The sequence below is a fragment of the Microtus ochrogaster genome, chromosome 2, assembly GCF_000317375.1.
Source record: "Microtus ochrogaster isolate Prairie Vole_2 chromosome 2, MicOch1.0, whole genome shotgun sequence".
Lineage (NCBI taxonomy): Eukaryota > Metazoa > Chordata > Mammalia > Rodentia > Cricetidae > Microtus > Microtus ochrogaster.
The window spans coordinates 8,254,904-8,266,515 of record NC_022010.1 but is presented as its reverse complement, the minus strand read 5'-3'; the positions used below and the strand labels follow the sequence as shown (position 1 = coordinate 8,266,515).

The window sequence follows — 11,612 nt, the reverse complement described above, 5'->3', positions numbered from 1 at the left end:
TCACAGTCAGGTGCTCACACGTGCGTGCTCACATGAGCTCACAGTCAGGTGCTCACACCTGCATGCTCACGTGAGCTCACAGTCAGGTGCTCACAGTCAGGTGCACACACGTGCGTGCTCACGTGAGCTCACAGTCAGGTGCTCACACACAATTAAAAAATAAACAACAAAAGAAAATCTCAAGATGAGGCCACTTTTGTTTCTTATTTTCCACTCTCTGGAGCTCCAGCCAGCTCTATCACCCCTATCACCCCCTCCTTTCTGGAGCCCCAATTCACTGCCCTCCCCTGCTGTCCCTAAGCATGGAAGCCAGCGTGTCCTCAAGTCTCACCCTGAATCCTGCCAAGCTTGTGTCATAAGGGTTTTTTTGTTTTTGCTTTGTTTTATTTGTTTTTTGTGACAAGGTCTCTTTGTAGCCTTGGCTGTCGTTATAACTGTATGTTTGTTGCTGGGGCTCAACTTGAATTTGCAGGGCTCCTCCTGCCTCTGCCTCCCCAGTGCTAGAATTCTAGAATGTGCCATAAGCCCGACCTTGCGGCTGTGTGATTCTCGAGTGTTGTTTTTTTTTTCATTATCAGCTCTGTAGCTCAACAGACATTACACTTGGTGCCCCCTGCCTCAGTGTCCTCGGTGCTAAGGTCATAGGTATCATGCACCATGATGCCCAGCTCCAGTGAACTATATGGTTGTTTTTAATTTACATTTGTTTGTTTGATGTGTGCATACATGTGCACAAAAATATGTACAATGGCACCTGTTGGGTCAGAGGACATTTTTTAGGAGTTAGATCTGTCCTTCTGCACTGTGGGTTCTGGGAATTGAACTCAGATTGTCAGACTTGGTAGCAAGCACCTTTATTACCAGCTGAGCCATCTCCAGCCCTGTTTATTGTGTAATCCAAAAAGAAAAGAACGTACTAAAAAAGAAGAAGAAAGAAGAAGAGAAAAAGGACTAGAGTTAACCATTCTTACCTGTTTCTAATGAAGAGAAACACTTCTATTCGGTCTATCTGAGAGTCCTCGAGAACACCTAACACTAGAAATCAGTCCTAGGCCAGTCACGTCTTAGCAGGATTTAAAAGTCATTCAAGTCATTCCACAGGAACTAGCCCGCCCGGGCTGCAGACTGCAGACAGTGGTGAGGAAGCCAGTTCAATCCCATCCTTCCTCTGCCTGCTGCCTGCGGCTGAGAGTTTCATCTTCTCCCTTAGCTTTGCTTTGCTCCCCGGGGGCCTCCTGTGTCTGTGTCCCTAATCATTCCAGGTTTGTTCTACAGTAGACAGGGTTTCCCACAGTCCCTCTGTGAGGTGGCTGCTGTGAACTGTCTGTCAGTCACATAGATGAGGGAACTTGGGCTCAGAGAGGGCGAGTAGCTTGCTTGCACTCACACAGCAGAAGTGACAGAGCTGGACTTTGAACTCTGGTCTGGCCACACCACACAGTTACCCCCATTCCTCTAAACCCACTCCCCAGATGAACAGCTCAGCATTCTTGCCAATGTGCCTCGCAGCCTCATCCCTGGAAGTTGGTCTTTCCCCCCTCAATTCTTAACTTGTCAACTCCAGGGACATGTTGGGTGATTTTTTTTTCCCCAGTATTGCTCAGGGTCTTAGACTAGGCTGGAGAGGTCTGAGTGGGTGGAAGCCAACAGGTCCCCCAGGTCACCTTGCCCTTCCTACAGGTATTGCCGTGTGCATCGGGATGGCCAGCACCTTCGCATATGCAAACTCCACCCTCCGGGAGCAGGTGTCATTGAAGGTGAGTCCCTGTGACTGCCAAAGTGGTTGATTTCCCAGCTAACAGCTCTGCAGACTTGAGATGAGACACAGGCCTGCCTAGGCCCAGGTCAGAGGAGCAAACAAGGTGAAGATGAGGAGCTATACCCAGAGTTATCCTCTGATCTCCACATGCTCACTCCGGCATATACACGCCTGCCGTTCAAGTACAGCCCCCCCCCTCCTCTCTCACACACACACACTTAAAAAAAACAATAATTCTATTCATTGTCAGGCCCACGGTGGGTACCTGGGAACTGTCGATAATTCCATTTACCTTCATGCCAACCCTTCTGATAAAAAAAAACTACAGAGTGACCAACCTCCCATAGAGAGGGACCTGGGGACTGGCCCTGTGTCAATGCAGTGTCATCACAATGTTTCCTGAGCTTAGCTGTAAAGGACCAAGAGAAGGCCTAGATCCATGGATCAGCCCCCTGGGCTTAAGCTCCATGAATACACAGATGACATTATGTCTATACATGCATATTTTGTTTTGAAGTGGGGGGGGGGAGGCTGGAGGAGACATAGTCTCACCATGTGGCCTAGACTGACCCTTGCCCTCTGCATAGTTCAGGCTGGCTTTGAACTTACAATCTTCCTTCCCCAGCATGAGTGCCAGGATTACACACTGTACATGCGTGTTTTCTTTTCTGTGAGCAGGGCCACCATGACCGGCCTTAAGCTTAGAACCTGGCCTCTCCTCCTTCCCCTCCTGCCTTTGTGGGACCTTTCTAATCTAAGCTGGGGGAGCAGGGGCTGCCAAGTGGCCAAATCTCACCGACAAGAGTTGTTAGTTAGTTGGTGGTGGTTTCTGGGTATGTGTGTGCACATGCATACATGCACGTGTGTGGATACCAGAGACAGCATCTGTGTACTGGCTTCCCATTGCTGTCCACCTTATCTCTAGAGACAGGGTCTCTCACTGATTGGATGAGGCTGGTGCCAGTGAGCTCCAGGGGCACTGTTGTGTCTGCCTCCCCAGTGCAGCTCCAGGCAGCACCACGCCTGGCTTCTTCTGTAGGTGCTGGGGAATCAAACTCGTGCTGGTACAGCCAGCACTTTACTGACCCACTCCTGGCCCCTGGAGGCGCTTCCTCAGTCATTAACCTTGACTCTTGGAAAAATGGGAACCTCGAGATGGGTCTGTCTGCTCTTTCTCTGGAAATGGGCTTCGCAGCAGAGCACAGGATTCTGGGTCAGGTCTCAGACAGTGTGGGGGGGGGGCATTTACTGAAACCACAAGGAAGGATCAGTGGGAAAGCTATGACATCATCTGTTCCAGCAAAGCAGCCACCCTGGGCCAGGAAGAAACTGACTTTGGAGGGTCAGCAGCACAGGACTCCGCCTCCCAGGGCACTAGGATAGGAGCCTGCCCTTCTCTGCAGACTTTGGATGTGTTCAGGGATTGCTGTCAGGCCCAGAAGCTACTGGGAAAAGACAAAGGAGCCTTTGCATATGTGAGAGACAGGGTGTCACTCTGTAGACCAGGCTAGCCTCAAACTCTCAGCGATCTACCTGCCTCTCTGTACTGGGACTAAAGGCGTGGCTACTGCTGCCAGCTTTCACAGCCACACTTAGCCATACTGCTTTGTTGTTTGTTTTACAGTTTATTTATTGGGGTGGGGCACACGGCACAGCACATGAATGGAGGTCAGAGGAGTTGGTTCTCTCCTTCCGCTGTGTTTGTCTCAAGACCCCAGGCCTGACAGCAGACTTGTACCTGCAAAGCCATTTCACTGGTCCTAGTTTGCTTGTTCTGAGGCAGGGTCTCACCCAGCCCAGGGTGATCTCAGACTTCTTATCATCCTGTCTCTATTACTGGGTGCTAGGACTGCAGTTGTGTTCCGCCATGCCAAGTGTGTGTCCAGTTCCTAACATCAGCAGACACACTCGTGCCAGGCACTCTAAGTAGTGTATGAACACACATTCTTAGGAACCTGTGCGGTAGATGCTGCTACGAACCTGTTTAAGTAGCTTGTCCTGGGTTGGGCAGCTCCCAGGCGGGGTGGAGCCAATGGGAGTGTGTCAAATGCAGGCTAATGCCACTCCAGAGACTGCTGTGAATGTGAGCTCTGACCTTTCTAGATGGTTCTTCAAGCAGGCATCCACCTTCCTGTCACTTCTGTGTGAGTCTCAGTGAGGTAGGAAGACACCAGCAACCTTCCCCTCACCATCAGCCCTGCTTCCTTCAAAGCTTTGAGACTGCGAAGTTTCCACTCATCCCAGAACATTCTAGAACGTTCTGCTGCATGCACCATTGGCTTCCCCACATCCTCACGGTTCTTTTACTTTGTACAGGAGAAGAGATCGGTCCTGGTCATCTTGTGGATTCTGGCCTTCCTGGCAGGGAACACACTGTACGTCCTCTACACCTTCAGCTCCCAGCAGCTCTACAGCAGGTGAGGGGCCATCGCCGGACTTGGGGTGCACAACTGAACACTGTAAGTGAGCAAGGACGCCAGCCTCGGGCCTTTAGTAAACTCAGATTCACCTAGGACACCAGTGGATATTCCACCTCACATTTTCCAACCATCACCAGAAGGCAAAGAGTAAGACCATGTGGAATTAATTTTAGTAATAATCTTATTGAACTATCAACTTTCCACAGCTGTGGGTTCTGCCCCTGTGGAGCAGTAGCTGCAGATACAGAATACTCAGGAAACAGTTAAGTCTGGACTGAATGCCTGCAGGCTCTGTCCAGGCTGCTAAACCCTGAACCACACAATAGGACAAATGTTTACTGGCATTTACATAGCATTGGCTATTAAAAGTCCTCTGAAATTCGGCTCATGAGGGTGTGTGAGATAATTTGCAAATTATAGGCAAGTATCCTTAGATTTAGGCATCTTTGGGGCTCCCTGGAGCAAATCCTTCACAGTCACCTAGTGATGACTGTGTGTCCAGAATATTGCTTTGATGCACAAGGAAGCTGAGGCAGGAGGATTTCAAGTTGGAAACCTTGTCTCAAAGAAGGAGAGGAAGGTAGGAAGGGAAGGGGAGGAAAAAGGAGGGGAGGTAGTTGGCAGGCCTGGGGGAGAGGAAGCCATGTCTGATTGTTTAATTGGTTCTGGTGTTTTGTGAGAGGAGACATTGATGCTAGTAAGAATGGTCCACAGTGTGAATGTGGACGTGAAGCCACACACACAAATGGAAGCAGTCTGCTCATTGCTCGGGTTTTACCACAGGTTGGAAAAATCACACATGTCCAGCATCCCTTCCTGAGGGGTAGGTGTTTTAACAAAAACCGTTAAGAAGAAAGCGTGGTGCTGTGGGCAGAGTGAATATCACTTCATTGTAGGAAAGGGGAAATCTTAGGAGAAGCTCACCAGAATGTTCTCACTACGGGGTGACAGAAGGGTTCCTGGGGGTGGAGGTGGGCTCTGGACAGGGTGTGAACTCAAAGTGAAATCTTGAATTATCATGGTCCCCGTTGCTGTGAAAAACATGCCTGCAGCAGGTGGGGAAGAGAGGAGAGTAGTCTTGATAGTCTAAGCGCCCACTCTCTGCGCTGGTCCTGTGCGCCCTGGTCCTGAATGCTGAGGTCCTGCTGAAGGGCAGAGGAGGTGGAGTTTCCCGGCAGCTGGGACCAGTTTCCCACTCGTGCTGTTTTGTAGGCATCATCGTGTTCTTGGATGCAGACTCAGTGCCTCCATCAGACGGAGCCCAAGTCAAACTGTCAACACAGGGGACTAGTGGCAGAGAGGGCGGCAGAGAGGGCACAGATCCAGCTGTATATGAGTGGTTTCCACAAGCACTGTTGTTACTCCTGTTGTTACAGTGGAAAGGCCTCACAAAGCCTGCTGTTTCCTGGAACTGTAATGAAGTACTTGAAGCTGGGTACTTTGTTTTTTTGCGACAGGATCTCATGTAGTCAAGCTCAAGATGTAGTTGGGGATGACCTTTAACTCCCAGCCCGGACTACATAGCAGGACATTCAAAAAATAAAAATAGGGGCTTGTGATCTGGCTCAATGGTTAGAGCTTCCTGCTCCTGTGCAGGACCCAGGCTCAGTCCCCAGCATGCACAGCAGGCAGATTGCAACACTGTTTTCTGCAGACGCTATGCTGTGTGGCCTCTGTGAGCACCTGCATGCAGGGATTGCATATAAACTCATGCAGGGGCACACTATCATACACATAAACAAACAAATATTTTTTTAAAAAATAGTAAAAAATAATACTAATATCCACCTTCCTCCCCCTAATATTTTATATGCATTCACTGCCATTCTTGGTGGCACCTAAAAGACAGACTTATAATAAAGTAACAGTAAGCGCATTAATGAGCAAAGACAACTTCGGAGATGAGTGGACATGGGGCTTGGCCGTGGGGACACGCATATATTGCTGTCCCACCTGCCACCATTGCTGCTACCACTGCCGCCACCACCTCTACCAAGCAAAGAAGAAAAGTCATCCAGACAGAGGGTTGCACATACCTGTCATCCCCTCACTAGGGTGGCTGAAGCTGAACGGTAGAATGGTGAGTTCAAGGCCAGCCTGAGCCACGTAGGAAGACTATGTCTCAGCAGCAAGGTCTACCTGAGGTGGATGGAGATCAGCCAGTGAGGTTGAGGTCCCCAGGAAAGGGTGAGAGCAGATCCTGGGAGTGAGGCCAGTGCCTCAGACTTGTTCCTGGAGGCTAGGAATGGCCGCTGCAGCTGGACTGAGAAGCCCCACAGAGACAGGGCTATGATGGGAGGTGCTGAAGTCAGCAGGAAGCGCTACCAGCATGGACTCTCAGGATACTAGAGTACGGGCCTTACTCGGCACCCCTCTCTGCCCTGTTAGATTTGCTGGGCATTTAGAAAACATTTCTCTGTGTGTACTGTGAGTTTACCAGTGATGGAGGAGGCAGGTAGGAGCCTTGCTGACCCCTTGCCCAGAGCTTCAAAACCAGCAAAAAGAGAGGAGAGAAGCCAGTGCCCACCAGCCTGACTCTGATCCTAGTGCTGTACTTTAGCTGAGGCAGCATGAGCAGGTGACTCCACCTCTCTATGCCGAGGTGCCCTTAGCTTGGACCAGGATAAGCTTTGTACCTGCTCATCCTTCCTAGGACCTTTGGGAAGGTGAAATGAACAAAGTAAATAGATCAGGGTTAGAATGGCAGAGGAGCCAAGATGTCTTTACTACTGTTGAAATTATGAACGGGACGCTGGAGAGCAGAGCCGAAGTGTGGGCCATGGACAGGGACCAGTTTGGAAGTTGTGTGCCTGCAGTGAGATAAGTATAGCTGCTGAGCATGAGATTCCAAATGCAGGGTCCTAGACAGCGCGCTGGGTTTGCAGCATGCTCGACATGGGTTTGCAGCTTACAAGACCACATACAGGCAAATGAAATTGTGACCTGCCTGGCACACACAGGTGTACTGGGCCTACATCGTGTCTGGACATGCACAGGTGCCACAGGTTTGCCCAGTAAGTAGCTGCAGTGTGCAGCGTGAATTGATCGACAGCATTCCTCACAGCCAGGTTGCCCGGCTGCATCCACCTCTGTCCCTTGCTGTCTACTTTTCAGGCGACCTAGGCAGATCTTTTATCTGCTGGACCTGGGATCTTAGGATCTGAAATAATGAGGCAGACAACAGTCTAATACAGTCTAATGCTGCAGACAGCCTTACTCCAGTTTCATTGTACTTCATACACGCTAATGTAACAAAGAAGACGATGATCCAAAGAAGGTTGTTTGGGTTCAGAAAAGCATGTAAACAAACACCAGTAAACACTTACTAAATAGTAACAGGGCAGCCCTTTCCCAGAACTTTCTCAGGACACACCATAATTTAAATACAATCGGCTGGCACATTGCTGGGAAAATCTCTTTAGCCAATGGCCTTTGAGATGCTGGACCAGGTTGGACATAGCCATGTACCCAAAAAACATCTGAGGTCACTCGCTCGCTCGCTGTTGGCTGCTGGATTCGGTTCCTGTTCTCCACTCACACAGAGGACTGTGATCTGTGAATCTGCCCCCTAAATAAAGAACCCTCTGTTATACCCAATTCTGAGCTAGCGGGGGACTACTCCATTCGTGTTCACCTGCAGCACATAGTATAGATTGTATCTGGGAAAGCAGGGAAGCAAGGCAAAGGGCCGTATCCGGACTCGGGGTACACTGAGGACAGCACTCCGCTTAGCCTTTCGCCAGATGGGATTCTATAGCTATGCTCTGACATCCAAAGGGAATAAACTTGTCTTATAAATTAAATGTAAACCTTTGTTGCAAGAGGCATAAAATCACATCTAAGAATAACCAGGAAACAAAATGCACCTGAGGTAAAAGCCTTTTTCCTGGAGCCTTCCTCACAGTTCCCCGTGGTCGTCATTTTGACTGTGTTCTGACACTTGACCATATGCCTCTGTTTCCTTATCTGAAAAATGGAATAGATGACAGTACAGGCCTCAGGGTTCTGTTGCCTCCCCCCCACATCACCACTGTATGGCAGGGTCTTCTGTAGTACATCTGTGATCATCCAGGTCTGGCATCTAAGCTAGGGAAGAGGGAGTGAGCCCTGATTTGGTGATGACACTGAGTTAATTTGACCAGCCTAGATATGAATGCAGGTCTGGTCCTGAACGCCCTTGTAGAGTTAGCCAGTCTGAGTGGAGCTAAGCCATGCTCCCTGCAGAGCCCCTTATGGTAGGAGGTTAATGAGACCCATGAAGTAAGGACCTTAGCACAGAGCACAGGGCTTTCCCCGCCATGCCTCCTCTTGTCCATCCTTTCTAAGAAGACTATCTTGGATACATAAAACTAAAGGGGAGGGCTGGAGAGATGGCTCAGTGGTTAAGAGCATTGACTGTTGTTCCAGAGGACCTGAATTCAATTCCCAGCAACCACATGGTGGCTCACAACCATCTGTAATGAGATCTGGCCCCCTCTTCTGGCCTGCAGGCATACATGGAGGCAGAATGTTGTATACATAAAAAATAGATAAAATTTCTTAAAAAAAAAAAACTACAGGGGAGGGTGACAGGATGGGGGAGTGGCCATCAGTAGGCAAACACAAGGACCCGTGTTTGATTTCCAGAGCCCTGAGGAGGTGGAGGAAGGGGCACTGACTGCTCTGGGGCTCACCAGCTAGCCAGCCTAGCCTGATTGCTGAGTTCCAGGTCAACGAGTGATCCTGTGTCAACAAAAAGGAAAAGAGAAAGCGGATGGCTTCTGAGGAACACCTGAAGTTGACCTCTGACATCCACATACATACAGGCGCTGATCTGCACATGCATGCACCTGAACACACAAGAATACATATAACAAAATGCAAATGGAGGCGACCTGTATGATGGTCCAAGTCAATATTGTGATTTAATCCTCCAGGGAATTCAGGCTCAGAGAGGTCACACAGCAGGTCAGTGGCAGAGAAGCAGCCACAGAGGTGTGATGCCAAGGCCAGTGTGCTTTCCTTGGTGATATTTCCAAGGTCCCCTCCTGAGGGAAAGCTGATAGGACCAGGGTCTAAACGAGTGACTTAATCTCTGACCACACCCCCAGCCTCATATTTCTGAAGCCCAACCTGGAGACCCTGGACTTCTTTGACCTGCTCTGGATCGTCGGGATCGCCGACTTCGTGCTGAAGTATATCACCATCGCCCTCAAGTGCCTCGTTGTTGCCCTGCCGAAGATCATCCTGGCTGTTAAGTCCAAGGTAAGCTCTGGCTGCTGCCACCCCGAGGCCGAGTCACTGCACAGGCAAGTGGGGCTCCAGGCACCTCCCAGAGGAGGAGAGAACTAAAGCAAAGCAAATGCAATGCCTGCCCTCCACCCACCATGATGCCCCTGCATCCGCACCCCTCAGTACCTTCTCTTCAAAGCTTTCCTTGACAGTTTTCTTCTGATTTTACCCAAGGGAGGAGCACAATGCCTGTCCACATTCCTGAGTCCTGCATCTCTCAGAAAAGGGTAATACTCACAGTATTTGACTCCGTACAGTCCACAAACTCGTTCTGTAAAAGTGACTGCTTCTCAGAGGGGAATGGCTCTGTGATCAACTAGTAACGCCTGCCATGGGCAGAAGCAGGAGTGGGAGTGGGGGGGGGGATGATTCTAGATGCAGGGGTCTTGAGGAATGACCTCAGAGGACCGGCACTCTCACTACCTCTGAGGACAGCGGGTTGAATTGGCCCTCAGTCTTGAGTGACAACTGACCCAACTTACTAGGGGTTACACTTTGAGCAGCTTCTTTCCGTTCCCCACCATGCACTGACTTGGGTGAGTGCAAGACTTTGAGGTTTTCTTGGGTGAGGCCACATCCTTGTCCCCTAAAGCAGGGTCAGGAAGCATAGCAGAGAGAGAGGGAAGTAGGAAGAGGAACCACTCAGCACTAAGGAGCCCTGAGCCGCTACCTTGCCACACTGGCCCAGTCGTAGTAACTATGACCCTCTGTCTGTCTAGTTCATGCCATATTCCTATAGACACTGTGAACTTGACCCCCAAAACTAGCATGGCCAGTGGTTAGACACAAGGACTCCAGCCTCAGGCACATTTATGTCTGGACCTGGCTAGGTTTCTCTGTCTGTGTAGGTTGGTCAGATAATGAAACCTCTCTGAGCTTCTCACCTGTCTACCGCTGGAAATGGTGCTGACCTCTTAGGAGCGGTTGCTTTTGGAAAAGAGATTGTGCTTTGCCTGGGCCTGGTGCCTGGGAAACTGAACAAGGAATGCTTCGTGGCACAGGTTCATTGTCCTCCATCAGAAATGCTTGGATCAGTTTTGTTTTTTTGTTTTTCAGTTTTTAGACTATATGCATATTCATAAGGAAGTATGTTGGGAATGTGATCTGGGCATAAACATGGAATTCACCTGTCTCACCCACGCCAGACAATCTTGTTGGCACAAACATGGCATTCACCTGTCTCACCCACGCCAGACAATCTTGTTGGCACACACCTGCTTTCCCTTGCGGTGTGTCATGGGATGTCAGAGTGGTGCAGGAATTTCCTACTTGTGTATGTCTTCATGTCTGAGCTCAAACAGTTGCAGATTTGGGGGCCTTTGGGATGCTGTCATTTTGGGTTGGGGTGCTCCACCTGCACCAGGTATATGACTTAATCTTCATGACACCTAATCCAGGGGCTTTTCCTTATGTTCAGAGTCCTGGCAAGTGCCTGTTTCTCAGGCTTCGTGTTTACTGCATGGTGGCTTTGTACTCCGAGACTAGAAAAGCCAGGGCTTTGGAAGCTTCCACTTTCCTGTCTCCTCACGGAGGCCATATCCTCAGCCAGGAATAGCTTGCAGCCATCAGCTGCTTGGACAACATAGGCCACTTCCTACAGGAATACAGGCCTCGGCCAGCTGCCTGCAGGCACAGGGCATTCCGCCTTCAGGACTCTTCTCTTGTCCCACAGCCAGGCTTGGAGCACAGCAGTGAAGGCTAGGGAGGAACTAGGGCAGAAGCTAGCAGACACAGCTACCACCACCCCCCTCACTGGAGCACCCATCACTGCTGGAGCCTCCTGACTCTATACAGTCTGCAGGGTCAGCCTGGAAGGCGGGAGAGGCAGACTCCCTACCAGACCTCGCAACTGACGCTGAATGACCCTGAGGACAGACTGTCAATAGAGGTCATTTTCCCTGCCCATCCTGGTGACTATTGTCAACCACCTGTAGGGCACTTGGCATTTGCTGCTTGTGGACTTGATCTCGTCATGACTCTCACCCCTTCTCACATCTTTGGTGACGGTGGTACAGGAGGGTTTGGTGACTGTGGTATAGGGGTATTAGTGATGGTGGTACAGGAGGATTTGGTGACTGTGGTACAAGGGATTTGGTGACAGTGGTACAGGGGTTGGTGACGGTGGTACAGGAGGGTTTGGTGACTGTGGTACAAGGGATTTG

General features: G+C 50.1%; 1 protein-coding gene across 3 annotated transcripts in view; it reads left to right on the top strand.

The window, feature by feature from the left end:
* The window catches only part of Rnft2 (ring finger protein, transmembrane 2), a 55,964-nt gene that overhangs the window by 9,527 nt on the left and 34,825 nt on the right, over window positions 1-11,612 (top strand). For all 3 annotated transcript variants that reach the window (XM_005344344.3, XM_026784979.1, XM_026784977.1), the window contains exons 5-7: window positions 1,681-1,757; window positions 4,076-4,176; window positions 9,270-9,423. In XM_005344344.3, the coding sequence (XP_005344401.1) occupies window positions 1,681-1,757; window positions 4,076-4,176; window positions 9,270-9,423 (332 nt within the window). The remainder of the gene's footprint in view (window positions 1-1,680; window positions 1,758-4,075; window positions 4,177-9,269; window positions 9,424-11,612) is intronic.